This window comes from Coturnix japonica, chromosome 4, assembly GCF_001577835.2.
Source record: "Coturnix japonica isolate 7356 chromosome 4, Coturnix japonica 2.1, whole genome shotgun sequence".
Taxonomy (NCBI): domain Eukaryota; kingdom Metazoa; phylum Chordata; class Aves; order Galliformes; family Phasianidae; genus Coturnix; species Coturnix japonica.
Genome location: NC_029519.1, coordinates 30,657,811 through 30,684,836, shown reverse-complemented (window position 1 = coordinate 30,684,836; position 27,026 = coordinate 30,657,811). Strand labels below are relative to the sequence as shown.

At 53.1% G+C, this 27,026-nt stretch overlaps 3 protein-coding genes and 1 long non-coding RNA gene across 9 annotated transcripts in view; 3 read left to right on the top strand and 1 right to left on the bottom strand.

Moving 5' to 3' along the window:
- FRAS1 (Fraser extracellular matrix complex subunit 1) overlaps positions 1-11,007 on the top strand; it is a 152,127-nt gene extending 141,120 nt beyond the window's left edge. For 2 of the 3 annotated variants that reach the window (XM_015861187.2, XM_015861186.1), the window contains exons 61-72: positions 173-448; positions 1,249-1,481; positions 1,654-1,814; positions 2,610-2,824; positions 4,665-4,815; positions 5,504-5,611; positions 6,304-6,463; positions 6,745-6,861; positions 7,281-7,447; positions 7,783-7,988; positions 8,863-9,009; positions 9,665-10,249. In XM_015861187.2, the coding sequence (XP_015716673.1) occupies positions 173-448; positions 1,249-1,481; positions 1,654-1,814; positions 2,610-2,824; positions 4,665-4,815; positions 5,504-5,611; positions 6,304-6,463; positions 6,745-6,861; positions 7,281-7,447; positions 7,783-7,988; positions 8,863-9,009; positions 9,665-10,249 (2,526 nt within the window). Of the gene's footprint in view, positions 1-172; positions 449-1,248; positions 1,482-1,653; positions 1,815-2,609; positions 2,825-4,664; positions 4,816-5,503; positions 5,612-6,303; positions 6,464-6,744; positions 6,862-7,280; positions 7,448-7,782; positions 7,989-8,862; positions 9,010-9,664 lie in introns of all 3 variants that reach the window. The other variant, XM_015861184.2, reaches the window with a different exon arrangement.
- LOC107313185 lies at positions 2,950-15,529 on the bottom strand. Its single transcript, XR_001554860.2, has 4 exons — positions 15,446-15,529; positions 9,758-10,015; positions 8,157-8,294; positions 2,950-5,630 (listed from the first exon to the last, which is right to left on the bottom strand). It is a non-coding gene; the product is annotated as an uncharacterized LOC107313185 (long non-coding RNA).
- Positions 14,931-16,677, top strand: DCTN6 (dynactin subunit 6). Its single transcript, XM_015861200.2, has 7 exons — positions 14,931-15,037; positions 15,464-15,528; positions 15,608-15,713; positions 15,796-15,884; positions 16,027-16,074; positions 16,172-16,314; positions 16,382-16,677. The coding sequence occupies exons 1-7, from the start codon at positions 15,015-15,017 to the stop codon at positions 16,478-16,480; spliced, it is 573 nt and encodes a 190-aa protein (XP_015716686.1). The 5' UTR covers positions 14,931-15,014; the 3' UTR covers positions 16,481-16,677.
- A 920-nt stretch (positions 16,678-17,597) lies between these two features.
- Positions 17,598-22,910, top strand: RBPMS (RNA binding protein, mRNA processing factor). Of its 4 annotated transcripts, none has more exons than XM_015861198.1 (9): positions 17,598-17,716; positions 19,395-19,472; positions 19,549-19,587; positions 19,694-19,756; positions 20,136-20,286; positions 20,560-20,690; positions 20,965-21,034; positions 21,146-21,249; positions 21,566-22,910. In XM_015861198.1, the coding sequence occupies exons 1-7, from the start codon at positions 17,657-17,659 to the stop codon at positions 21,025-21,027; spliced, it is 585 nt and encodes a 194-aa protein (XP_015716684.1). In that variant the 5' UTR covers positions 17,598-17,656; the 3' UTR covers positions 21,028-21,034; positions 21,146-21,249; positions 21,566-22,910. The 4 variants fall into 4 exon arrangements, with proteins under 4 accessions (XP_015716684.1, XP_015716683.1, XP_015716682.1 ...); XM_015861197.2 differs by lacking the exon at positions 17,598-17,716 and adding an exon at positions 18,195-18,553; XM_015861195.1 differs by lacking the exon at positions 17,598-17,716 and having other exon boundaries at positions 18,597-19,472.
- The last annotated feature ends 4,116 nt before the right edge of the window (positions 22,911-27,026 follow it).

Sequence of the window (27,026 nt, the reverse complement as noted above, 5' to 3'; positions counted from 1 at the left end):
GCAATGAATGTGATTTAGTGCCCTTCAAGTACAGACTCAAATTCTTGTACAGTTTCTATACAAAACATTAAGAGCTGCAATGATGCAGCAGGCTCAGAGTGAGTGGGAAGGATTGCCTGTCGTGTTCCTCCCATCAGACCCAGGTGAATGCTCCTATCTTGCATCTGTACAGGTTGTCTCCCTGGCTGATTATGACCGTGTGGAAGCAGCAACCAAGAATAGTGCTAAGAAATCCCCTTCTCCAGGCTATCCGCTCATCTGTGTCACTCCCTGTGACCCTCACTTCCCCAAGTTCATGGTCATGAAGGAGCGCTGCAGCGAGGCTGGGATCAACCAGTCTTCCATACAGTTCAGCTGGGAAGTAGCAACCCCCACAGATGGGAATGGGGCCAGGTCGCCTTTTGAAACCATCACTGACAACACACCATTCACCAGCGTCAACCATAAGGTATTATGGCTAGGTACCGGCATGGCCAGGCTACCAAAGCATGTAGTGTAAGTCAGCAGAGAGCTTAGAACAGCACTGTCAGTCTGTGTGTTGTGTGATCGCTCACCTGTGAAGTCCAGTGCTTGAAAAGTCAGCTGTGTTTGAGAGGGAGCTCAGTGCTCTGATGTGATCTGGAGCACCAGCTTTTGCCTGCAGGGTTGTCTGCTTTCTTCCCATCCTGCTCAAGCTGAAGGAAAGGCATCGCTGTTAGTTTGGCCTTTGTTAGTTCAGGCACTCATTTTACTGCTTTGCTCTATGTGTGGCCTGAGACCTTTCTGTCCCTGGACAGTTCATGTCCTGCCCCACAAGCAGAATTACTGTTTTCCTCTGGGGATTCTCCTGAGTTCTTTAGAAAAATATTTTTCTTTTGGCTTCAGAAAATGTAGCAGTGTTTCACTGAGCCTGCTGAAAGCATTACTTCTGCTGATGCAGGAAGCAGCTATGAATACTCAGACATTTGAAAAAATGACTGGAGGCAGGGGGTTGATGGAGGTTCCTTCTTCCCTTTCCAACAGATGTATGGGCAGACTTACGCAGCTGTAAAACACCCAGCATATTCAGGCATCTTTCACAGCTGCAGCCTCAACTGGGCAGGCAGACACTGGCATGCACATGCTCCTATTTTGCCTGCATGCAGTTGTCTGTCTCACCTCTGTGCTGCTTCACAGCTCCAGAACAAACTGTTATTGCCACCTGGAGAGATGTCACGGTGCTGGTGCATTTGACCCAGGAGCACATTGCTCTCTCTTTGCTCCCTGCAGGTGCTGGACAGCATTTATTTCAGCCGGCGGTTCCACGTGCGCTGTGTGGCCAAGGCTGTGGACAAGGCTGGCCATGTGGGCACCCCATTGAGGAGCAACGCAGTTACTATAGGGACAGACAGTGCCATCTGTCACACCCCTGTGGTTGCAGGGACAGCTCGAGGCTTCCAGGCACAGTCGTTTGTTGCCACTCTGAAGTACCTGGATGTCAAACACAAGGAGCATCCCAACAGGTATAAACCCGGAGAAGAGCACAGTCTTTCACCAGGCCTTTTGGTGTGACAGAGCTGGCTTGAGAGTAGCCGCTGCCAGGCTTACCATGTCTGCTCCGCACTGCTGTGTGGCAGGGGGCTCCCATGCCTGCTAGCACTGCTTTTTCTGCTTCTCATCCACTCTTTGTTCCAGAATCCACATCTCGGTGCAGATCCCCCACCAGGATGGTATGCTGCCCCTCATCTCCACCCTGCCCCTGCACAATCTGCATTTCCTGCTCTCTGAGTCTATCTACAGGCACCAACACGTCTGCTCGAACCTGGTCACCATCAGAGACCTTAAAGGCATCTCAGGTAACCTTTAAAGCCAGCTTTTATTTGTACAACTGGGGAGTACTGAGAAACCAGAAAAAATAACGCGCAGCAGGCTCTGTCTTCCTTTGGGCTCAGTTGACATTATGGAAATAATAATTCCTGTAATATATATCCTTCCTGTGCTAACAGCAATGAAGCTCTGTTGTAATGGAGTTGCTCTGTTGAAAACAAGGTACCACACAGGAACATTTATAACAGGACTGAGCAGCATTGCTGCTTGAAGAGGCTGTATGTTCACATCACATTGCTGATGTTCTGCTTTTCAAACCTGTCTCTGTGACATCTATGTGGATAGAGAGGGATCCACGTGAAGTCTGTGTCACTGAGCTCTGCAGTTTGGCAGAAAGCAGCAGCAAGAGCAAGGTCATTGCTACGGCAAATGCCAGAGCCTGAAAACATACACAGTTTATGTCTCTGACATTTGGGGTAATGTGGCCTATGGTTGCTCTATGGAGGGCAAAGGCTTGTTGCATTTCACTCTTCATTTCACGCTCAAGCTGCTCTCTACCTTTAAGCTTAAAATTTAACTTCACTCTTTAATTAATTGGTTTCTAAGCTTGCTTTTTAAGGTTGTTAGCACATTCCTGTAATGTTTTCACCCTTGAAGGTCTGTGTATGTTCAGTTTGACCTCTAGGATGATGGAGAGGAGACATTAAGTCCTCGGTGTACTAAAAATCACTGACATGACTTGAGAATATAAATGGGACTTGAGTGCACAGCCCAAACTCTTTAAGATCTGAAGCAATCAGTGTCCTGGTATCTCTTACTCCCAGAGGCAGGATTCCTTGATGAAGTGACATATGACAGCATTGTCCTCGGTCCTGGCTATGACCGCCCTTACCAGTTTGACCCCTCAGTGAGAGAGCCAAAGACAATCCAGCTGTACAAGCACCTCAATCTGAAGAGCTGCATATGGACCTTTGATGCCTATTATGACATGACTGAATTAATTGATGTCTGTGGGGGCTCTGTAACAGCTGACTTCCAGGTAAGATGGCACATCCCCCAACTCTTCGTGTCATCCAGATCTTTGTCAATTCTCTGGCAGAACTCTACTGTGTGTTCATGAATATCTGCATGTGTTTTTCCTCCTTCAACAAGAGAAACACAGTATTTGTGAAATACACATAATTCATTTATTTTGATTGGGATAACACAAGCTTTATTCTTTTACTCTTTAGAGTGCTTTTTTCTTAACATAAGGATATCCTAGAAATACAAAACATGGAGATCTGCATTGTATTCTTTTACAACTGTTACCATATTCTTCACCCATGGGAATGAGCAAAGAACAGAGCAGAGACTGTGTTCAGTGGAGAGAAGCCATTGAAAATGTTAAGTAATTCCTTAATTAATTACCATCACAGCAAAAGCCAGAAATGCTCTCTAGTAAAATAGCAGCTTTCATGACAAAGATGTGTTTCACTGCCCTCTCATGGACAGATTGTAAATGTCCATCTCACTCAAATGAGTCTCATCTGCATTAGATTCTTGTGTTGAATTTCCAGTCAGGGCGTTATGGCCAACACAATCTATTTTAATTCCTGTTGGTCTGGAATATTTTAACTTCCCTTTTATAGCTCCAGTTATTTACACAAATCCAGAGAAGCTCCTTAAACCGAGCAACTGTGTAACGTAGTATGTGGAGACTGGCACCAACCAGTCTGGAATGGCTCCCTGCGCTCTCTGTGGGCTGGCGCAGTACAGCTATGCCCCACAGATGATAAATGCTGCATTCAGAGCCAAAGACCTGTGGTGTTTCAAGTGCTCTTAGAGCAGTTCTGAGAAAGCAGAATTGCTTCATTTTAATTCATGGAATTGGAAACTCTTTTCAGGGTAAAGCTGTGACCACAGCTCCCTTTGTTAGGTGCATTAAGGACAGCAGTGTGCTTAAGCACTTGCTCTTATTTCAAACGAAGGCACTTCAGTCAAAGCTGCATGTACTTCTTCCCCAGCAGTTTCTTATTATTTTACAAATTACCATCTAGTGATAAATTTTTTGCAAATAAATTTATTGTTTTTAATGCAAATGTAATGCATTGTAGTGACTCTGGAACAACTTGCATGCCTCTAATTTCCCAGAAACACTGTAGGCATTTTAATTTCATGTCCATTGCAGATATTCAAATCCACGCATTGGAGGGGGTGTCTACAAAAAAGCTGATGCATAGACTTCTAGCTGATCCTGGACTCAAGCTTTCTTCCTCTTTCTAGAAGCCTGTGAGGGTTCCCACAGTCAGAAGGTCCTGCTTAACTTTGGGTCCACAGTAGGAGCAGAGAACCCAGGAGCTTTGTTGAGCCCCTTGTGAAATTCTGCTCTCAGTAGTGAAGTAACAGTGCTTGCTTGATGGTTGTTCAGTTAGTGGGAGCAGCCTGGAAAACACTCAGATTCATAAAGCTTTTAAAAAACATTCCTACTGTGTGAGAGTAACATTCCCCAGTCTGGCTGCATCTGCGCCACAGAGTTTGTGTGACACAGGGGTACCAAGGAAGATACAGAGGTACATGGTATGCGGGGCTCCATGCTGCCATCCCCTGTGTGTTTGTATCTCATCCCATTAGGCTCCAGTCTGTAATGTGGATGCAGATGTTTTATTCCTGCAGCAAATAGTTCAGGCATTAAAAGCAAGGGAAAAAGATTTGCCTCTCCCTATACCAGTGTGCTTGGTCTCATCTCACCTCTACCAAGTAGGAGTCTTTTGTTGCAGACATTTTGGCTTTTTTTCCTCATTTGCGAAGCAGAATGTAAACAAGAGGGTGCTGCAAGTCCAGGCCAGCGTCTCTCCTTTGAGACAGTGCATAATCACCTACTTGGGTTCTGTTGACAGGTCCGGGACTCTGCTCAGTCCTTCCTAACAGTCCACGTCCCCCTCTATGTGTCCTACATTTATGTGACAGCACCAAGAGGTTGGGCTTCCCTTGAGCACCACACAGAGATGGAGTTCTCCTTTTTCTACGACACTGTTCTCTGGAGAACAGGTACGTCCAAGGCACCTGACAGTGTGCAGCACTATTGTTTTCCTCTCAGTTTTCCCTTTTTCTTAGTTTCTGCACTGTCACTGTAGTTCCGAGTCTGGGTAGCATGCAGCATCAGTCCAGTTGTGCTTGCATTTATGAAAGCTTAGTAAAGGAGTTGTCGTTTCCCCAGCATCTGTTAATGGGAAGTCGTCACTGAGATGCTGCAGGACAAGAGCTCTGTGTTCCCTGGAGCCTCTGCAGCCAGGCAGAGGTTGCTCCCCATGGGACATATGGCATGTTTTCTCCAATGCTTTCCACTGATTTTCATGTGGGAGCTGCAGTTGTGATCCTCAGCCTCCTGGCTCTCACAGGTTGACTTTTCCGCATCATAACCACAGTACTGCCAGTGGTGGGTCCCATACCGAGCCTGTCCTCTGCTGCTGGTGACATCCAAGACCTAACATCACTGTGTATATTTATGGTTTATCCTTTGCCTGTGAATCTTCTATTTCCAGCTCATTTGTTTTTCTTTCCTACTGTATCTGGAAGTGTACAGCTGACTCACCTGGAGGATGATCTCAGGCAAACTGTGCCTTCTTGGAGCTCTCTCAAGATGCTTCTGGAGCTACCTAGAGCTGACCGACACCACTTGAGGTCTGCTGTGCTCCTTTGTCCTCCCCACTGACTCTGCTCTTGCTGTACCACACAGGGATTCAGACAGACAGCGTCCTCTCAGCCCGGCTGCAGATAATCAGGATCTACATCCGTGAGGATGGTCGACTGGTTATAGAGTTCAAGACCCAGGCCAAGTTCAGAGGTGAGAATGAATATTAGTCCTGATGAAGAAAAGAGAGCACCATGAGAATGCAGCCTGGTTCTGAAAGCACAGGTAGTAAAACAAGCTATGACTACGGTCAGTGTTCACGATCAGAATATTTCTTCCCAAGAGCCAATTTGTTCTTCCTTTTACTAGCCTCTCAGCTTAGAAATACTTCACATTTTTCACTTTTAACTTTACAAACTTTATGCCTAATGTCAGTGATTGAGCTAGTGCCCTCAAAAGCCCTTTCTGGTTTGGATATAATTATTTCTATTAGATTAACTTCAGGTGTCTGTGAGAGTGCCTTCTCCATTTTCCCTTGACCTCACCAAGGCATGGCAGCTCCGTGTCCTCTGCTGCTGTCTCACATAACTGCACCACCACCCTTTCCCTACAACAAGAAAGTGGAGCAGCACAGTGACAAGCCATGGCAACAGGGGGATCCCCTGCCAGCCTGGAAACTGCCGGGAGTAGCAGGCTGCAGAAATACCCAAGCTTGGCTCCACCTCTAGCCAGTCTAATACAAGATGCTAAAATCTGTGCTTGGATGTGAGGTACCAATAGCTGAGGTGCTGAGCAGGTTCTAAGGTTGCTCCTAATGAGAGACTGTGGTCCCTCTTCCCCCGTGCTGCTGTGTGCATTGTGGTATCTCCCAGTGCCTTACTGTCACCTCTGTGCCCTCACCACAGGGCTCTTTGTAATGGAGCACCACAGCTTGCCAGATGTGAAGTCATCTTTAATGACTCCAGACCATCTGGGAGGGATTGAATTTGACCTGCAGCTGCTGTGGAGCGCTCAGACTTTTGACTCTCCCTACCAGCTCTGGAGGGCAACCAGCTCTTATAACAGGTGAGGACCACAGGCTCAGCTCTTCAAGCTGCCTTTTTATTATTGTTTCTGTTTTTTCCTTCACCTGTGTTCATTGCACTGAGGGTCAAATTAGACACCATCAAACAAATTTATCGCTCCTGTACCTGCTGAATGGGTGCTTCTAGGGTTTGGGTTAGGTCCTGCTGTGAACCCTCCTTGCTCCACTAATTTGGAAAACATGGATGTTAGGCAAATGCATCAGGTGGTGGAACAGCCTGGAGTTTGGATTGATGATGATGGCGTCTCCTGTCTGTTCTCAGGAAGGACTACTCTGGGGAGTACACAATCCTCTTAATTCCTTGTACTGTGCAGCCTACGCAGCCATGGGTAGAGCCTGGAGACAAGCCCCTGCCCTGTACAGCTCATGCTCCTGAGCGGTAAGGAATCACCATTTTCACCCCTAAACCCAGTTTTGGGTTGTTTGCATGGTGCCAAGAAGCAGGGAATGCACCACGGGGGCAGGAGGGGAAGGGCAGTAACCTCCCTTGTGGGCTGTCTCAGCCATCCGGCTTTCAGAACCCTGTGTAACCTTCAGTTGTCCCCTGATGGAATTAAACCCAAAACCTACTGTCAGAAAGCTTTAGCTGGTTGTGCGGGGCACAACTCTGTTACTTAAAAACTGGGCAGGGTGAGAGGCAACAGGCAAGCTTAGGCTGAATACCGCTGTAGTACAGTCTGTTGGGCTATGAAAACAGAATGAGAAAATAGCAAAGCAGATGTAACTCTGTGTCACCAACACGTAACTTCAGATGCATCTAAACTAATCCTTGCCCATTTCCTTTCTGTCTCAATATAGATTTTTGATCCCGATTGCTTTCCAGCAGACAAACCGGCCAGTTCCTGTTGTCTATTCCCTTAACACAGAGTTTCAGCTCTGTAACAACGAGAAGGTGTTTCTAATGGATCCCACCAAGTCCGAAATGTCTCTGGCAGAAATGGATTACAAAGGAGCTTTTTCAAAAGGTAGGATTTCTTTGCCTGTTCCTCTTGTATTGAATATTTCTGTTTTCAGAACTCTGTTATCTTTGAAAGAGAAGAGTAAAACCAGGTTTGGCTTTGCCTCTTGTACAGCAACAAGTGGTACTTTGAGCACATCACAACACCACAGTGTCAGGACCAGATAATGAGGATGTGCTCATGGCAGAGTGTTCTGTCATGGCAGGGTATTCTGTGCACATGTACAAAGCACAGCCACTTGTAGTTGGAGGTGCGTGGTTCTAGCAGTGGTTCTCTTGCTGAACTCTTTGTTATCTCTTCCTTGCTGTCCTTCAGAAAGTTTAACCTCCCCATCTCCTCAGGGCAAATCCTGTATGGCCGCGTGCTGTGGAATCCTGAACAAAACCTAAACGCTGCTTACAAACTGCAGCTGGAGAAAGTCTACCTGTGCACTGGCAAGGATGGCTACGTGCCCTTCTTTGACCCAACAGGAACTGTCTATAACGAAGGGCCTCAGTATGGCTGTATTCAACCCAACAAGCACCTGAAACACAGATTTCTCCTCTTGGTAAGTTTTCTGCTGTGGACAAAACCATAACGTGGGGCATTATGTGCAGTCATGTCTGAATAAGTCTGGTCTCTTGGTCCTTTGCTAACCTAACAGGTGGGGAACTAAATGACACTCCTGCTTGCAGGGAGAAGCTGCACATCAGGGAGTACTGTAAGAGGTTCTTACCAAAATAATTTGCTTGCAGTGCTGTCCTCTGCATCTGCTTTGGATTTGTTCTTCCTACAGCAAACAAAGGGTTGTCTACCAACGAATGAGAAGCTAAATGCTGTGGCTTTTTGGAAGTACCAGGCAGACAGGTCCAAGCTGCAAAGACAAGACCAGATCTCCCTCAGTCTTAATCCATGAGTATTTCTTAGTCTAAAGAAAAAAAAAAAATGCGGTTCTCCTTCCCCCCCCCCCCCCCCCCCCCCCAAAAAAAAAAAGCACAACATTCCATTCCATGTACCAGGCTTTTAAAAATTCTCGTGATCTCTGTGCTGTGGCTCAGAATTGACAGAACAAGCAGCATACAAAGGGAGATCTATTTACCAGCTGCACAGCATCCCCCTTCATTGTGATGGCACATTCTCAAGGTGCACTCAGCTCTAATTACATGCTTTCAAATTAACATTTGCCAGCATCCTCACTGGCCGCCTTACTAGCACTTACAGGACAAGGGTAACCTTAGCGCTATGACTTGAGAGGAGGAAGCCTTGGGATATAAAGTGAGATGAGCTCAGGGGAGAGGCAACATCAGCTCCGGCAAAAGGAAGCAGAGAGGCACTTGGGAGTGTTGCTTTCCTTCACAGTATCACTGAAGCAGCTCTTGAAAGTCACCTGGTTATTCAGGTGCACGGTGTTGATGGCAATGCACTCTTGCTCTGATTTTCAGGACCGAAACCAACCAGAAGTCACGGACAAGTATTTCCACGATGTGCCTTTTGATGCCCACTTTGCCTCTGAGCTGTCTGAGTTTCACTTAGTAAGCAGCATGCCTGGTGTGGATGGATTTACTCTCAAGGTGGATGCTCTCTACAAGGTATGTACCAAGTGATGCCCATAGACCAGAACTAACTCCTCTATTAGCTAGCTCAGAGCATTCCACATCCCTTCCCACTGACAGGGCCAGGAGAGCTCAGGCTGTGATTCCCCTCCATGCTCAGAGGCTTTAGGACACAGCTTAAAGGAGCCAGGCAGACAACAGAAGGAGTTGCCACAGTGGGAGGGGAGCAAAGGAGACTCTCAATTGAGAGCAGTTGTGTAGATCCCGATTTCCTAGTTTTTACACCCCTCTCCAGTGAGGCCCTTTTTAACCCAGCAACTTCCATGGGCTTAAGTGACTTCTTGTTCCGAAGGATCACACCATAAATCAACAAAGGTAACAGTTTAGAAACAAGCTCCTGCACAGAAAGATGGAGATAAAGAATCTGCTCTGGTGGCAGGATTCTTTTCAGAGCACTCAGTGAAGAGTTAAAATACAGGTTGGCAATGTTCTCAATTAATCATTACAGTTGCCAGAGGCAGACAGGAAGACTGACCTTAGTGATAAATACTGGTGCAGATACTGATGCTGAATATTTCTGCTGATATCTGCATGACTCAAAAAACTGTAAAAAAAATGCATCCAGTTCTGTCTTGACTTAACAAAATCATTTTATCTGACTTGCTGTTTGCACGTCTTCCCTTCCTCACAGGTGGAAGCTGGACATCAGTGGTACCTTCAGGTTATCTACATAATAGGCCCAGAGAGCATCGCAGGGCCCCGTGTTCAGCGATCTCTTACTCACCACTTGAAGCGTGGCCGCAGGGACCTGATTGACAGCAATGGGAGACTGATGCTGGATGACTCCTTAATCTATGACAACGAGGGCGATCAGGTCAAGAACGGCACCAACATGAAGTCGCTGATCTTGGAGATGGAGGAAGCTGTGATCGCAGCCTCCTTATCGCAGACAGGTGCTTCCCTCGGGAGCGCGTTTGCTGCCGTCATGCTGCTGGTGCTGGTGCTTCTGGGAGTCTGCCTTGTCACCAGGAAGTGCCGGACGCTGCGGAGGAAACGAGAGGCTGCTCGAGCTGCCCCAGAGGAACACCCTCTGAACACCAAGGTGGAGCTGCCCAAGAGCACAGAGAAGGCAGTGAACAGCCAGTACTGCACCGTGAGGAACATCAATGTACTGAGGGAAACAGGAGGCGTTTCCAGTGTGAAAAGCAGAAAGGTGAAGCAGGTGAATTTAGAAGTGAAAGTCCACAATAATTTGCACGACGGAACAGAAGTTTAATGGAGCATGTACTTAATGTTTTGTAAAAGCTTTTTATAACTTGTAAAAAGATTTAAAAAAACCAAACAAACACAGAAACAGAAACCAGAAGATAAGTAAAAGTATGCTGGTATTTTTATATCTCATGAGAAATGGTGCTCTGGCTTTGTGTGATGCGCAGCAGCCCAGGCTGTTACTGCTTTGCCTGTAGCTGAGCTCCTGCATCACACACAGCTGGTCCATCTGATGTCTGAGCAGGGGGATATGCTGCAGGGGGCAGAAATCCCCTGGGGAAGGTGCTACAGGCCTATGGCAGAGCCTGGTTCAGCCCTCACAAGGAGGAGACCGCAGTTTCCTGCAGGACTTTGGAGCACTTTTAGCAACCTCTGGGAAACTCAACGTGTTTGTGAATCCATGTTGTTGAGCCTGGACAGCACAACTGTGTGTGTGCCAGCAGGATGTGGGAGCAATTTGCCACCTCCCTAGGGAAGAAAGCAAGAGAAGCAGTATATCCTCATGTAATATCAGAGGCAGATTGACTTGATTTGCTTCTTCAAATGGGGCAAAACCACAACAGAAATCAAAACTGCAGCCTCAGTGCTTGATGACGTGGGACCTGAGGGTGTTTGTTTTGCCTGAGCCTTGTGGTGCTGGCAGCTTGGCTGTGGCCTTATGGGACCTTTGCTACAGTGGTGCTCTCTGGGGGAGTTATGGCAATTTAAGGGACATGAATTATCACACCTCACTGTGCTGCAGAGTAAAGTTTGAATATGAACCTACCAGTGTGTGACAGCAGTGTTCTTTCCCTGCGCCTCCCTGCTTTCAGACACTATTTTTTACCTGCTGCCTGGTCCTGGTGGCAGTGTGGGAGCCCCTAGTGCTCCAAAGCAGCAGAGCCACATCTCCATGTGGCAGTGGTCCCTGGCCTTGGGTTCTGGTGGGGTGACTCCCAAGGCTCTCCTTGGGCTGTGGCACAGTGGTATGCAAACCAGCACCAACCACAGCTGTGTGGAGCCCTCAGCCGTGGCCACAGTGCTCCCCAACATGAGTTCTGTCAGAGGGGCTGCTGTGGGGTTGCCATAATGGGGTGGGGAGATGGGGTTCCCAGGCTCTCTGGGACACCACTGCCAGTCAGCAGCCATGGTGAGCAGCACCAGGAGCTGATGACTTATGCCTATTTAAATAGCAACACCAAAAAGGTAACGCAAAGTAATTGAAATGAGCATCTCTATGAGCATCTAAGACAACTTAGTACCCCAGCATCACCTATTAGTCCCTCTGCTGGGAGGGGTCTGGTGACAACACCTCCCATAACAAACTGAGGCACAGAGATGATCATGACTACATACTGCCTTCAATAGCCAGCACTTTGGGGTAATAGAGACATCTCCTTTCATCATATAACATACATACTATATAAAGTGTACACATTGTGTGCATGAATGTGTGCGTCTGTGTGTCTCGGCATGTCTATCTGTGTGTCTGCATACACATGTGCATGTTTACATGTACACCTATGTGCACATCTTATTTATTTATTTTACAGCCTGCCGGCCTTCTGACAGGTCATGGATTAATCACTGCCATGTGCTGAATATTAATAACATACTTTAACACTGTATAAACATTGAATAATGACTTTATAAATATTGACGTATCCATTAAAGATTCAAAGCCTTGCATAAACAGTGAAGGGAGGTCAGAAATCAGACCGTGTGCTTGTGTTTTGGCATAGAAAAGGGCCTCTTGGGAAGTAAAAAAGCAATTACTGTCATCTGAAAACTGTAGTCTAAAGTTGTATATTCAGTATAACTACTGACAGTGTTGGATAAAGATTGGAATTCCAAGACAGAAGCACTAGGTGTTCAGCTTCTGGGCTTTTGAGAGGTTGTAGGAACCATAGGGCACCAAAGCTGGAAAGGACCTACAAGATCCTGTCCAACCCTCCACCTACCACCAATAGTTCTCACCAAACCATGTCCCTCAGTACAACATCTAAATGTTCCTTGAACACCTCCAGGGTCGGTGACTGCACCACCTCCCTGGGCAGCCCATTCCAGCACCTGACCACTCTTCTGGAAAACTAGTAGTTCCTAATGTTCAGCCTGAATCTCCCTTGGCACAACTAGAGGCCATTCCCTCTAGTTCTATCACTGTTACACAAGAGAAGATGCCAAATCCCAGCACACTGCAACCTCCCTTCAGGTAGTTATAGACCGCAATGAGGTCTCCCCTATGCCTCCTCCACACTGAACATTCCCAGCTCCTTCAGCTGCTCCTCATGGCCTGTGCTCCAGACCCCTCACCAGTTTCCTTGCCCTTCTCTGGGCACATTCAGGGCTTTGACATCTTTCTTGCAGTGAGGAACCCAAAACTGAACACAATACTTTGAGGTGAAGCCTCACCACTGCTGAGTACAGAGGCCCAATTACTTCCCAGCTCCTGCTAGCAACGCTGTTTCTGATGCAACACAGGATGCCACTGGCCCTCTTGGCCACCTGGGCATCCTTTCTTCCACAGGAGGTAGATTCTCCTTTTCTCCCGTAGCCTCAGGAAAAGCTCCCTGCTTGTTCATGCCATTTTTTTTCTCCACCGGCTCCTCTTGCAGCTCAGAGGGACAGCCTGTCCCTGTGCCTTTAAGACTTCCTTCTCCAGGAACAACCAGCCTTCCTGAACCCCTTTACCCTCCAAGACTGAATCCCAAGGGACCCTCCCGACCAATCTCCTGAACAATTCAAAGTCCGCCCTACAGAAGCCCAAGTTAGCAGATTTGCTGTCCCCTCTCCTGGCTCCTGTCTCCCCTCTCTGCCAAGAATAAAGAACTCTTCCATTCCATTTCATAGTCACTCTGTCCAGGACAGCTCCCAACCTCCACATCTCCCACTAGACTTTCTGTTAGTGAACAGCAGGTCTAGCAGGGCAGCTCCCCGGTAGGCTCTCATCAGCTGCAGAAGTAAGTTATACTCCGTATACCCTAGAGACCTCCTAGACTGCTGCTTCTGTGTTGTGTTGTATTCCCAGCACATATCATGGAAGTTTAAGTCCCCAGTGAGGACAACGGCTGGCAGTGATGCAACTTCAGCCAGCTGCTCCTAGAACACCTCTTCTATATCTTCATCCTGGTTCAGCAGTCTGTAGCAGCACCCACCAGGGTATCTGCCATGTCAGCCCTTCCCCTGATCCTTACCCATAGATTCAACCTTATCATCCCCAGCCACAAGCTCAATAACATCAAAGTACTCTCTAACATAGAGAGCCACACCACCACTCCTCCTTCCTTGCCTATCCTTCCTGAAGAGCTTGTAGCCATCCACTGCAGCACTTCAGTCATGGGAGTGATCCCACCACATTTCTGTAATGGCAACTAGGTCATAGTTTGCCTGCTACACAATGGCTTCCAGCTCCTCCTGTTTGCTGCCCATGCTGCGTGCATTGGTGTAGATGCACTTCAGCTGAGCCACAACTCAGTGTCACAACTTTAATACAGATATTCTCCATTAGTATACTAGCTTATTCATTTACAAACAGAGACTAACAACTACGGTACTGAAAACATTGTATACACGCTAGAAAAAAAGAGCTTGAAAAACAAAACATTTCACACAGAGACTCTCAAATCATGACCAGGCCTGTGCCCCCACTTCCCTCCCTGCTGTTCCATGCACACAGCCAGGCTTGGCCCCAGAAGCAGCTGGGGCTGGTCTCCATGTTTGGGCTTAAACACACAGGGATCCATCTCCCTTTTCAAGCTCCCACAGGAGCACAACGAGCTTGTTACAAAGACTGACAAATGCATGGCAGTCGTACAGTTTGAGCTCCAGTAGCGGTCAAGTGAGCCCGATTTTGAGCCCCCACAATGCAAAGTTTCATCCCTGTTTTATGCCACCCAGCGAGCCTGCACTGAAGTGCCAAAGTCACACATCAGCCTCTGAGTCCTAAATCCATCCTCATTCTGAGTCCCAAATGCAGCATTTCATCTGCTTTCAAGACCCTACATCCAGCCCCACAAACACAGCAGTCCATCTCTGCTTTCTGAATCTAGGAACGCACAACTCGGTCCCCCTTTCTGAGACCCCATCAAGTGAGCCTGGGTTTGATCCCCAAACCACAGGGGCCTTCAGTCTCGATTCCTCCCGTCTGAAAACCAGCCCAAAGGGTTTCATTTCGTGCCCCATAAAGACGAATGATCTCATCTCCACACGGAGCCCCAAACAGGACACCTACACTGGGTTCGAGCCCCGGCAAGGCAATCATTCTCCTGTGCAATCAATCATTCTCCTGTGCGCCCGATCCCCACCCGCTCTCCCATCCGCTCTGCCCGCCCCGCATCCATGAGCGCACAGCGGTGCTATTCCTCCCCGGCCCAGGTGCGCCGCCGAGCCGAGCCGAGCAGGCCGGGCCCGGGGCCTTGAGGCTCAGCGGGGAAGCTCGGGCGAGGAGCCGGGTCCTAAGAGCGCCCGGACCGACGGGGAAACCCACGGCAGAAGCGCGCGATCGGCCGACAAAACTTTTCTGCTCCTACCTTCCTCCTGGGATCCGCAACTTCGGGCTCCTCCCGTTCCCCGGCGTCCTCCCGTCTCTCGTGCGGGGCTCGGACACGGGCATGGCGGCTGCCGGGCGGGCCGCGGAGGGACCCCACGGCCACCAGCCCCACGGTCAGCGCACGTGAGCGCTGCGAACAGCCCGCCCGCAGCACCGGCCCGTTACCCACAGCGCTGCCGTACTGCGGGGAGGAGCGGGGCCAGACCCGCCCAGCGCGACCGGCGTCTGCGCAGCCGGCAGCGTCATGGCGGACAAGGCGCACAAGAGGTGAGGCCGGACCGGGGCTGCTGCCGCCCCGCGTCCTCTTGTAGCCGCTCCTCCCGCGCGCCCCACCGGCCCCAGCCGTCACCTCCCCGGCCGCGGTGCCGCTCTCCTCTTCCAGGCCTCGGCGGTCCCCCCGTGTGCCACAGCGGCCCTGTCTGCCCGCGGCCAGTCCCCACCGCTCCTATGTCCGCCCCGGTGGTCCCTTCATTTAACCCGCTGTGCCCTCGCGCTGCCGTCCGCCCCCACATCAGTTTCCCGGTGCACCGCAGCGCTCCCCTCTATTCCCAGCAGCCTCCCGTGTCCCCCGGCAGCCCCTCGTGCACACCGGTGCCCGTGCCCCCCTCGGTAGCCCCATAGGCTCTCCTCACAGACCCCGTCTGTGCCCCACGCTGTGCCCCCGGTACCGCTCACCTGTGTGCCCCTCCGCAGTGTGAAGATCGCACCGGGAGCCGTGGTGTGTGTGGAGAGCGAGATCCGCGGGGATGTCACCATCGGTAAGGATGGCACCCGACGGCCCTTGGCACACACCGGGTACGTGTCGGTGGCTTTGGTGACGCTGGGCACTTCCCACAGGGCCCAGGACGGTGATACACCCGAAGGCCAGGATCATTGCGGAGGCGGGGCCCATCGTCATCGGGGAAGGCAACCTGATAGAGGAGCAGGCGCTCATCATCAACGGGTGCGTGCGGGGCTGCCCTCTTCCTGTCCTGCTCTGAGGGCGGCCGCTGCTCACACCTAAAGTACGTTCCCGTATCTCCCAGGTACCCAGAAAACATCACGCCAGAAACTGAGGAGGTGGAGCCCAAGCCCATGATCATTGGCACCAACAATGTCTTTGAGGTTGGGTGCTGTATCCTTGTGCTGTGGGAAACATGTGGATGTTGCCCAGGCACGAGCAGCCTGGGGGTGCTTACGGGACAGATTTTGGTTTGAAAGTGGCATTGGGGCACACCTTTTCAACCAAAAGATTTTCCTTTGACAATAACCTGTAGATTCACAGGCAATGAAAGTGGGAGATAACAACGTGATTGAATCCAAAGGTGAGCTCAGGCTGTCTTTGTTCTGCTCAGTTTTTGCTGTTAGAGCAGCAGCACGTGGTTCTAATCAGGGTGGCCCTCACGGAGACTCTCCTTACAGCATTTGTTGGCAGGAACGTGATCCTGACGAGCGGCTGCATCATCGGGGCCTGCTGCAACGTCAACACCTACGAGGTGATCCCTGAGAACACTGTCATCTATGGCGCTGACTGCCTGCGCCGCGTGCAGACCGAGCGGCCGCAGGTAGGTGCTGTCCCCCTGCCCCCAGGTTCCCCTGGTGGCTGCCCATTGACAGCACTTCTGTTTGCAGCCCCAGACGCTGCAGCTGGACTTTCTGATGAAAATCCTGCCCAATTACCATCACCTGAAGAAGACGATGAAGGCTGCGGCCACACCTGTTAAGAGCTGAAAGCCTTCTGCCATCAGCTGCATGCCTGGGGCCTCTTGTCCTTTGGGCACAGCCCGGGAAGCAGCTGGGCTCTGCATCCTTCATTCTCGCTTTGTTTTATTTATAGCCCCCACAGGCTTTGGACCTGTCGTCTCCCTCACACCAACTCTAACATTCCACGTGCTTTATGGGAATAAAGTGGTTCTGCTCTCGCTGCAGGGTGTGGTTGCCATTCTTTCCTCCAAACTCAGGGCTGGGTGGTGATGGGGAGCTGCAATGTGCTGCCAGGAGCGCTGAGCACCACTTTTAACCTCGTGGTGCTGTTGTACCACAGCTGTGGGCCAGAAGCCACCCTGAGCCCTGTAGTGTGGCAACGGATCCCGCAGCAGCCAGCAGAGGGAGGCCGGGCCTCGCCGTGTGCCGAGTGTGGAGGAGAGGCTGCTCAGAGACAGCAGGACTGCAGCGGGGTGTGGGCAGGTGGGCCCTGCCTGTGTGCGGGGGTCCTGCGTGGCCCACCCTGTCTGTGTGGAGGGGGAGATGGTACGTTGCAGCTTTTAGTGGGCATCTGATCCTCGCCGTCCCAATGTGGGTGCAGCGCTGCTCAGGATGTGCAGACACCCCTAAGGCTGAGTCCAAACAGGGGCTGCGAGCACTGCCCAAGGGCTGCCACCTCCCCAAAGCAGGGCCAGCCACGCTGCCAGGAGAGCCGCCTGTGTCCCACTGGCTTCCCCACACCAGCCGTTGTCACGCCTTCCGGCCCTGTGTTCCCAGCTGTGTCACACCTCTTGTTCCACGTTCTGTCCCGCATCCCGTGTGCCATGTGCTCACACCGTGCTCCCAGCCTTACGGCCCGCGTCCCCATCGCTGTCCCCAGCCCCGCGTGCTACGTACCCAACCTCGCGTCCCACGTCCCAACTCCAACGTCCTCGTCCCCAGCCGTACGTGCCACGCACCGAACCTCACGTCCCAGACCGCAGCCCTTTGTCCTCCATCCCCACCCCGCGTCCCGTCGCCCCAGCTCCGCGTCCCACCCCCGCTCCCGTCCCCGGCCCCGTCCCACCCCGTGTCCCCACGTCCCTCCCCCAGCGCCGTGTGGCCGCCCGCCCGGCCCCGCCCCGCCCGGCCCCGCTCCCTCCCGCCCGCCGCAGGGCCGCGCCGGAGGCAGCCGCGGGCGGGTGGCGGAGCGGCGGCGGCACCATGAGCAGCGGCGCCGCCGAGCGGGAGGGCCCCGCCGAGCCGGGCCTGCCCGAAGAGGAGGTAGCGGGCCGGGCGGGGGAGGGGGAGCCGCCGAGGGCGGGCCGGGTCCCGGGGCGGGAGCGGTGCGGCCCCCACGCGTGTCCGCGGGGTCCCGTCAGCCTGGGCGTGGGGCTCGGGGCGCGGCGGGAAGCTATGGAAGTTGGTGGGGGGGGAGGCGGAGCGGCCCGGAGCCGGGTGCGCCTCGGCACAAGGGCTGTGGGACGCGGGGCGCTTGGACTCACGCGGGGTGCGGGCACGGCGCCTCGTCCCCCGGAGCGGAGGCGGCGGCACAAGGTCCCGTCGGGCGGCACGGCGGCCGCGCACAGAGCCTGGCCGGGGACGGGAGCCGGGACGGCGGCCCCGCTCGGCTCTCGGCGGCACCGCTCCCGGCACAGCGCGAGGTCGGTGCCGCCGCTGCCCGGCCGCCGCGCCCTCACCCCGAGTGCGCGGGCACGAGGACGGGTCGCGGTCACGCCGCGGGCGGGGGTCGGGGCGGGGGCAGCCGAGCGGCTCACCGCTGGTGGAACATTAAAGCGAGCCCGGGGAAGGTGATCGGATGCCTGGGGAATGAGTCACCGCGCTCCTCCCGACGGTCCCTTCCTGCCCGAGCTGACCGGCGGAGCTCGGCGCTGGGGCGGCGGAGCGTGACCGCGTCCTTGGGGCAGCCGAGGGGCCACGGCGCTGACCCGGTGCCCGTCGCACCGCCCGCGGCCGCCGCTGCTGTGCCGAGCCGCCTCCGGGCCGCTCTCGGGCGGAGCGAGGCCCGCCAGGTCTCCCCGAATGTCCCCGGGGCGAGGAGAAAACCTGCCGGGCGGGGACAGCGCGAAGGGGACGGAGCAGGCACGAGGCTGCGCCCCGGTCTGTCCGTGGGCAGCAGCAGAAACAGAGGGGTGCGGTGGGGTGGGCACGGGGTGGCTCCGGAGCACATTCACCACCCTCGCCTGGTGACAGTCCCGGGCTGTGACGAGGGATGGTGAGGGGTGAAGGCGAGCCGGGGAGAAAGGCTGAGCGCGGCAGGGTGGTGGGGCTGCCATGGGGGGTGTCAGCCCACTGGCGTGGAAGGATCCCTCCGGGAGGGGTCCCCAGCCCCCACAGAGGGGATTCTGCCACTGCCCACCCCGGCCTGCACTGACAGCATCTGCAGGGCCCGGGGAAGGCTCCAGAGCCACAGCCTCTGTCAGGGAGCTGCCCCGCTCCGTGGCAGAGCAGGGGCAGCCTTTCCCCACGGCTCCTTGCTGGGGAGACCGCATCGCAGCTCCTTCCCCAGCCTCTGCTTGTCTCTGGTTTTGGGCAGGGGGGAAAAGCCTAAATGGGATTTCCCCCACCACCCCCCTTCAAGCTCCTGCTGTAATCTGCGCTTCTCTCCCTGCTCACTGAGCACCGCAGCACTGGCCCGACTTGGCCGACCTGCGTTTGAACTTTCAAAGAAAACAAGTCATTACCGAGGAGAAGCCGCATCTCTGTGAGGCCTAATTTCGGAGGGTTTTTTTTCAGGGCCTTTATCTCTCTTATCTGCTGCGCAGCCATGGGGCTAAATTACCCGGAAAGTCAGGCTCGGGCGGGTTTAGCTTTCAGGAACACAGCTCACAGCGGGCACTTCCTTGAGGCCGTGAGCACAGAGCTGTGTGCAGGAGCGTGGCCTGGAGGCCCTGGGGAGCCTCCTGCAGGCCCACAACCAGCTGACGCTCTGCCCCTGCAGGTGAGGACCCTGTTTGTCAGCGGCCTGCCCCTGGACATCAAGCCCCGCGAGCTCTACCTGCTCTTCAGGCCCTTCAAGGTACTGCACCCGCTATGGGGCTCTGAGGGCCTCTGAGGCCAAATGAAACCAATGGTGCTTCTCTTCTCTCCCGCAGGGCTATGAGGGGTCACTTATCAAGCTCACCTCCAAGCAGGTATGGGCTGCACCGTGCCCCCACCTGCCTGGGGGCTGCCCTCACCAACTGCTGGGGATGTGGTGGGGTCTTGGCCCTGACCGCCCTTCGCCTCCTCTCTCCGCAGCCCGTGGGGTTCGTGAGCTTCGACAGCCGCTCAGAAGCTGAGGCCGCCAAGAATGCACTGAACGTGAGTGCTGGGACCCCCTAGGGAACACCAAAAGAGATGGATCCCAGTATCTATTACCCCGTGGAGACCTCCTGGGGAAGCCCGGTTCCTCCCCATCCTTGCATTGAGGCAAAACGCCGCTAATCCCTTGCTGGGAGCGTGGCTGCACGGGATACCGACTACCAAATATGGTGCTGAGCTCGAGGATGTCAGAGGAATGTGAGCCACGGGGCCATGCTCGCTGCCAAGCACATGAGGTCACGGCCACCCCAGCAGCCCGTGGGGATATTGGGACAAAATCCGAGGCTGTTTTAGCCCAAATGGCCTTCTTGAATGGGGGGCAGCACCCTACCACAAGATTCAGCCTAACTGACCTCTGCTGCCCTGTTCCTTTCCACAGGGCATCCGCTTCGACCCTGAGATCCCCCAGACCTTGCGGTTAGAGTTTGCTAAAGCCAACACCAAGATGGCCAAGAGCAAGCTGATGGGCACTCCCAACCCCAGCACGCCCCTCCCCAACACTGTACCTCAGTTCATCGCCAGGGAGCCCTGTGAGTGCTTGCATCCTGACCCTGGTCCGCCCAGTATATGGCCCTGGCAATGCCCCTTTCTTACTGAAGCAGTTGGGGCAGTGATACCTTAGGAGCTGGGTGCAGGGAAGCTTTTGGAGAGGCACGGCAACTGTGGTTGGGTTTGGAAACCAGCTGCTTGTGCTTGGGATGACGCAAGGGCAGGTGACGGTGGCCTGGGCAGAAGTGCAAAGCTTATACCTGCTGTCCACTTTCCCCTTGCTTTTAGGATTAATTTTCCTCCTTTTCCTGCAGATGAGCTCACAGTGCCTGCACTTTACCCCGGCAGCCCTGAAGTGTGGGGGCCGTACCCTCTGTACCCAGCGGAGCTGACGCCTGCTCTACCTCCTCCTGCGTTCACATACCCTGCTTCGCTGCATGCCCAGGTAATGGCACTGGCTCACAGCACTGCAGCCTTTCTGACAGGCAGAGCAAGAGGGAGGGAAAGGAGGGGAGCTCTGGGGCCAGCTGCCCAGAGGAAGAGCAATGGTAAATATTATTGCAGCCTCATACTTCCCCTGTCAAGGCAGCGCTGACAGGCAGCACCTGTGCTCCTCCTGGAGGAATCAGCACTGCAGCCACCGCAGCCCCAGGGTATGGCTGCACTACCCTTTGCTGCAGTTTTCCTTCCTGCTCACCCCCTGCCCCCATGTCTTGCAGATGCGCTGGCTCCCTCCCTCCGAGGCTGGGTCTCAGGGCTGGAAGTCCCGTCAGTTCTGCTGAATGCTGTGTAAGTGCCCCCCGGTGTCCTCCGTGTAGCACACCTGCGGTGCCAGCCAAAACTTGGGTAGGAAGGGGGACGTGCCAGCCCCATCCCTGAGCCCTGCCATGCCACCCACAGGTCTCGGGTGTGTGATGGCGGCCGACGGTCAGTCTTGTGGGTATGAACAGAGCCCCCCGGCGGCTGCTGGGCACGCACGCTCTCTGCAGAACCACAGTGTGCTGGTAAGGAGCGCAGTGCTCGGGCACAGGCTGTCCCCCCATGCTTAATCATCCACAGCGGGGGTGGGAGTTCCAACTGCCCTGTCACCCCACCCCCTCTCTGCCATACAGCTTCCTGCCCTATAGCAACACTGGTCACACTCCTCTTAAACTAAAAACACAACCTAACTCTGCCCTCCTGAACAGCCACGTCCCAGTGCCACGCCTGCCCCATGCCCACGAGATGTGCCTGTACAGGGGCAGGCTGGCTGCTGCTCCCCCAGGCAGCATTGCCTCCCCAGCCCGGCTGTGTTTGTAACCCGTGCCATTCTTGTTGTAGGCTAGGAAGAAACCTCACACAAGTCTGGATTCCTCCAAGACTTTCCCACAGCCTCTATCACACATCTGTTCTTCTAGAAGAAAGCGAGAAGCATACCCCGTATAATATTTCCCTCTTCTACACTGTATATTTGTAAGAAAGAGCGTGTTACTGCTGAAAGCATGGTTTGACAGGCACTGCTGTAGCGTTTGAAAAGTATTTTCAAACAACCCCTAGGAAAGCAGACTGCAAAAAAAAAGAAAAAAAAGCAAAGCGAGAGCAAGTATTTTTGTACCAAACTCCTGAACAGGACAATCTCACACCGGGCTGGATGAGAGTTCTGGTGCTCAACATACAACAGCACGCCCTTAGCAGCCTGCCTCCTCCCATCCACAGGCCAGAACGTACGCTGCCTCAGCAGTCTGTGGTGCTCACAGTGCTCCGGCGACATCAGCATCGCCTCTGCACCCCAGTGCACTGCCAGCATTGGGGTTCTCTTCCCGGTGGCAGCACACGGCACCAGCCATGACAGGCAGCTTTTTTACCTTGGCACGATGTTAATGGCTTGCTGCACAGCTCCGGCAAGGTGTGATGTTTGCATCAGGGATGGGCAGAGACAGCCCACACATGTAACAAGGTGAGAATTCGCCTTCTCCTGCCACGGCTACTCCAAGATGTTAAGGGCAATGCAGACTGCTGTGCAAGGAGCTGGACTTTCTGATCCCTGACAACTCTGGGCCACGGGACTGGGATACGCACCCACTGCTGCAGGGCTCTGCTGCAGCTTCAGCGCCCAGTGATGCCAGTCTGGCTGCAGAGCGTGTCTGTGTGGAGCAGAGCCCAAGGAAGGCCGCTGGTTACACAGGGTGGGATGGATCCAGCACAGGGACTGCATGCCGGTGTCCTCTTTGCACCAGGAGGAACTGGCATGAGGAAGAGTAAAGCAAAAAAAATAAAAATAAAAAAAATCAACCCATTTGTTTCTTCAAAAAGGAGGTGCCAACCACATCTCCATTAATCACCTGGGCTGAACTCCCAGCCTCTCGCCCTCCTCCATTTTCTGCTTTGGCCACAAGCAGCAGGGAACAGGGCTGCCAGAGCTGCACAGGTGGGGGCAAGAAGGGGTGCCACAGGGCCACCAGCGTGCAGCAGGGTGGGCAGCGGTGCCTCGAGCAAAGTAGCTCTGCAGGGACAGCACAGCGCTCCCAGCAACGGACTATTGTAGCAAACTGTTTCCTGTGTTTTGTTCTGTTTTTGTGGAGAGGAAAGGAGCTTCCATGTTGTCTTCTCCGCTTTTGGAAATATGTTTAAAGGTACTTTTCTATTGTAATTTTTTAAAAATAAAGCCAGTGATTATTGTAAGTTACACGTGGAGCGTGGCGTACTGTGATTTCAACAGGGGACAATGCACAGCAGCAAGGCCTGGAGGGCAGACAGCAGCTGCCCGGCTCAGCTTCAGCCTGTAGGAGAGCTGCAGCAGGCAGGATGGGGGAGCAGCAAGCTGTAAGAAACTCTCCAAGTTTATAAAGATGTTATCGGTTTGTTTCTAAACTCCCCATCTTGGCACTGAGTGCGGGAGCTAAGCTGCGATTTTCCATGAGCTCAGCTGCAGATGAGGCAAACGTAACCTAGAGACGATGGGCCAGATTATTATTATTTAACGCACTGAGAATTTTCAAAAACCATCCCATCAGCCCAAGCTCTGAATTCCTCCTCCATCAATCCCATCCCAATAACTGTGGGCGGTCCCCCGAGGAGCCCCAGCAGCAGCCAGGCTCGTGCAGCATGGTACCAGCAGTAAGCTCGGTCTCACAAGCGCATCTGAAGGACGTGAGCACATGCAGCTCGCTGCTTGGGGCAGGCAAGAGGCACGGTGTCACTCAGCACGCACAGCTGGCAGAGATGAGCCACGGGTTAAGGCCTCAGTGCTGGATGCTAATCCACCCACGGCCACTGCAGGTCACAGCTTTCGCTCTGAGCAGCACATCTTGCCTGGCTCAGAGCAGTGGGAACCGGCCCACACTGTACCCTTGGCCCTTTCAGCACGAGGCACAGCGCGCTGGGAAGCAGCACAGCAGCAAGTGGCTTCAGGCTGAGGGAGCTCATGGCAAGAGCTGCCCTGCAAAAAGAAGCTGAAAACATTTAACATCCTGAGCCCCTTCTTTTGTTTCCTCTATGCTAAAATATTTTCAGTGCTGTGCTGGCTGGCCTTCCCCTCGCTGATGAGGGCTGGGAGCAGTGGCTGCCTGCCCAGGCCCGGCATCCCCTCTGCCTGCGTTGACCTTTCCCCATGCAGGCCGGGGCTGCACTCCCCCTGGGACAGCTGGACGCCTACAGGAAGGCCCTGCCGATAGCATTGCAAAACAGTGCTGGGAAGCTCCAGGCCAAAGCTGGCACCCAGTGCCACGGCCAATCCCATGGGTATGCACAGGCAAAGCTAGAGAAAACGAGATGGGGAGAGGCACTCTCAACGTTGCCACTTTCCCAAGGCCTTCCCTCTCCAGCCCCAATGGTCAAGGCTGAGCCAGGTAGAGGGAATGAGAGCAGCCCCTTCCTGTGCCCTTGCTCCCCAGGGCAGGGGGAAAGCCCCGCTGCTGGCTCCCCAAACCACTCAGCACTGAGTACTGGGGGGGAGGGAGCAAAGGGCAGACAGGGTTGCCCCGAGGCCAGGTGGCAGTGCTCCCACAGGGCTCTGCTGGAGTCGTGTGAAGGAAAAACAGGTCCAGGAGAGGAAAGAGGGGACAGTACCGGGGTTTAGGCAGCAGGATGGGGCCAAGAGATGGCCACACAGTTGCTGGTGAGGCAGGCTGGGAGGGAAGCTAGCAGGGAGGCACAGCAGGCCTAAAAGACCTGAGGCTGGCCTTCAACACTCAAGCTCAGTGCCACCCATAGGCCAGAGACCAAAGTGGTGGAGGGGTTTAGAGCTGAGAGGGACCATTAGCAGCTTACTGAAATGCTGCCTCTACAATATGGGTAAGTCAACTATTAGCAGAGTCTGGACTTTGTCTCCTCAGCCTCCATAATTAATAACTAGCTCAGGAGGGAATGGAGAATGCAACATAACCACGGGAGACGGGAGGAAGTCACACAAGTACTTCAAGGCCTTGGATGTAAGCCCAGAAAGGCAGGTACAGTCAAAAAATTAACTCAACAAAACCTCCTGCCCTCCCATCCTTTCCCCTGCTCTGCACAACACGCAGTCCACAAGGCTGACAGTCTACACCACGTGGGTCCCAAATGAAGTTCTCAAGGTCATAGCTGTCTGACAGGCCTGCAGCATGTGCCGGCACCCCAAAGCAGCAGAGATGGGGCCAGCAAGCTGCAGCAAGACCTGCTTCTACTGCAAGCTGGGCGGCACTGAGTGAAATGAGCAATCAGAAAAGGGTCTCAGGTCTAGCCTACCAAGGGCTGAGCTCTCCCCAGCAGCCATCAGACCCTCAGTTGGTGGTGGGTACACCCTCAGTCCTACCAGATATGATTTCCCAGAAAAGTAGCTGCCAGCAGTCCCTGAAGCAGTAACACACTAAGGAATTCCAGCCTGGTACATAAGCAGCGACCGGAAAGCAAGCAACGAAGCTGGAAATAATAAGATGTCAGTACCAAGACTTCTTCTAGTTCTCTGCAGCTTGCAGCCCCTCCTCACCCACAGGCAGCGGGGCCCAGCCATCCCCAGTGGCCTAGCACTGCCTGCCCATGCTCATCGAAGTGACAGCGCAGGCCAGCCGCATCCACGTGTGGGGGCTTTACGCTGCGCAGCAGGACTCCCTGCCCCTCCCTGCCCTGCTCTCTAAAAGCCTGGTATGATCATGATGAATTATAGATAAGTTCTTGTACAAACTGTCTTATGTCAGTTTTCTCATTCAACCATGCTAAATCCTGCTGTTTTCCATCCCCTTCCAGAATGATCATTGTAACGGGAGGAGGAACAGCTCCTCCCCAGAGCAACTTTTAGGAGACAAGCCAAGAGACCTCCACGCTCAGAGCTGCGACTCCCTGCGGCTATTTCACCTGCACTGGTTTCAAGATACAGGGCTTTTGTTCTGATGATGGGGAGGAGCAGGCACATACCCAGCAGTGCCCGGCCTGGATGCTCACTTGAGTGCAGTGATGGGCTCAGCTCACACCTCTCTTGACCCACTTCAGCTCACAGCTATCCACTACGAGGGCAAAACGCCTCCTCCCCACAGCTTCCTTGCAGCTACAGGCTAAAGATTCAGTGAGGCAAGCAAAGGGATGACGTGGGCAGCGCTGACATACCTGAGAGCTTCTGACACTGAGAGAAAGCTGTCTCTTCCCCGGGGTCCTGTCCATATGTCCATCAGCATCACAGAGGGGGAGCTGAACACCCCTCTGCGTCTGGCTAATCTGGACAAGGTGATGTAGCAGCTGGGCCAGCACCCTGCATGGAGAATATAAATGGGAACACTGTGGAAGAAGATAAAATAGGCTTAAGGTTTTAACAGCTGTTATCTCTTACATTAAACTTCACCAAAAAAACTGACTTGGACATTATGCTGTGAGGTGAGTGAGTGGATGGGAGTGCTGCTAAATATTTTCAGCAAACAGACTCGTGTTGGCACTGTCTGAGACATTTTCAAGATATACTATTTGATTTTAAAGAGGTACTTGGGGAGTGGAGGAGGAACAAAAACAACCCAAAAACACAGGACTGACAGCTGGGAGCATCTCTGATACAGAAATAGAACTCATCTCTTCAAATCCACACAGAAGAGAGGAGCTCTTTCTTATTTTCTGGACTTGTATTTTCTTCATGACTGTTTATCTGTGCTACCTCTCAGGGGCTAGTGTAGGCATCCTGTCAGCTATTCTCAAACTTTGTGACTCTACCCTAACAAGTTTCAAAGCTTATTCTGCCCTCCCTGTTAGTTCAGCAGAGACTTCCACCAAAGAGAAAGCAACTGGTCCACTCTTCCTAACTTGGTATCTACTGGACCATTCTATTCCTTTGAACACTGGAGCCTGACAACGGCACCACAGCACACCAAGCTAATCTTCCTTTCCTGCTCTCTTATTTCTTGACTTAATACAATTTTCATCTTTGAAAGTAGCCAGAGACATCTTTAGTCTCCCTCTTAATCACTTCAGCGGAGAAACTGCACAGGTAACTGCATCACAGCCTGCCTTGCAAGCTTCAGCCCACAGCACAGGGCCAGGCTGTGCAAGATGACTGGGAAGGTACTCCATTAAGGCATGAAAAGCAACTCACAGCTCACCAAGAGCTCTGCTTTTGTCCAAGCAACACCACTAGGAAAAGCACGGCTCAAAAAAATGCAGCAGGCAGAAGGGAATCTTTGTCATTGAACAAAGATGACAGAAAAGAACAGTTTTGCAGGTGTGCCATGGGTGCTTTAAAGCAGAGCTGTAATGGAAAAGTAAAAAGCTCCAAGATGAATCACTTGTGCTAACCTGGAAGAAAAGGGAAAGAACAGGTTTCAAAACCAGCATGCTGCCTGCTTTTTAT

Bases quoted from the DNA above. Each gene is read 5' to 3' on its own strand.
- RBPMS (XM_015861196.2), top strand. From the start codon at position 19,221: ATGGGGCTAAATTACCCGGAAAGTCAGGCTCGGGCGGGTTTAGCTTTC. The intron at 19,588-19,693 runs GTATGGGCTGCA...CTCTCTCCGCAG, and splicing joins TCAAGCTCACCTCCAAGCAG to CCCGTGGGGTTCGTGAGCTT. The intron at 20,691-20,964 runs GTAATGGCACTG...CATGTCTTGCAG, and splicing joins CTGCTTCGCTGCATGCCCAG to ATGCGCTGGCTCCCTCCCTC.
- DCTN6 (XM_015861200.2), top strand. From the start codon at position 15,015: ATGGCGGACAAGGCGCACAAGAG. The intron at 15,885-16,026 runs GTATCCTTGTGC...AATAACCTGTAG, and splicing joins TGTCTTTGAGGTTGGGTGCT to ATTCACAGGCAATGAAAGTG. The intron at 16,075-16,171 runs GTGAGCTCAGGC...CTCTCCTTACAG, and splicing joins CAACGTGATTGAATCCAAAG to CATTTGTTGGCAGGAACGTG.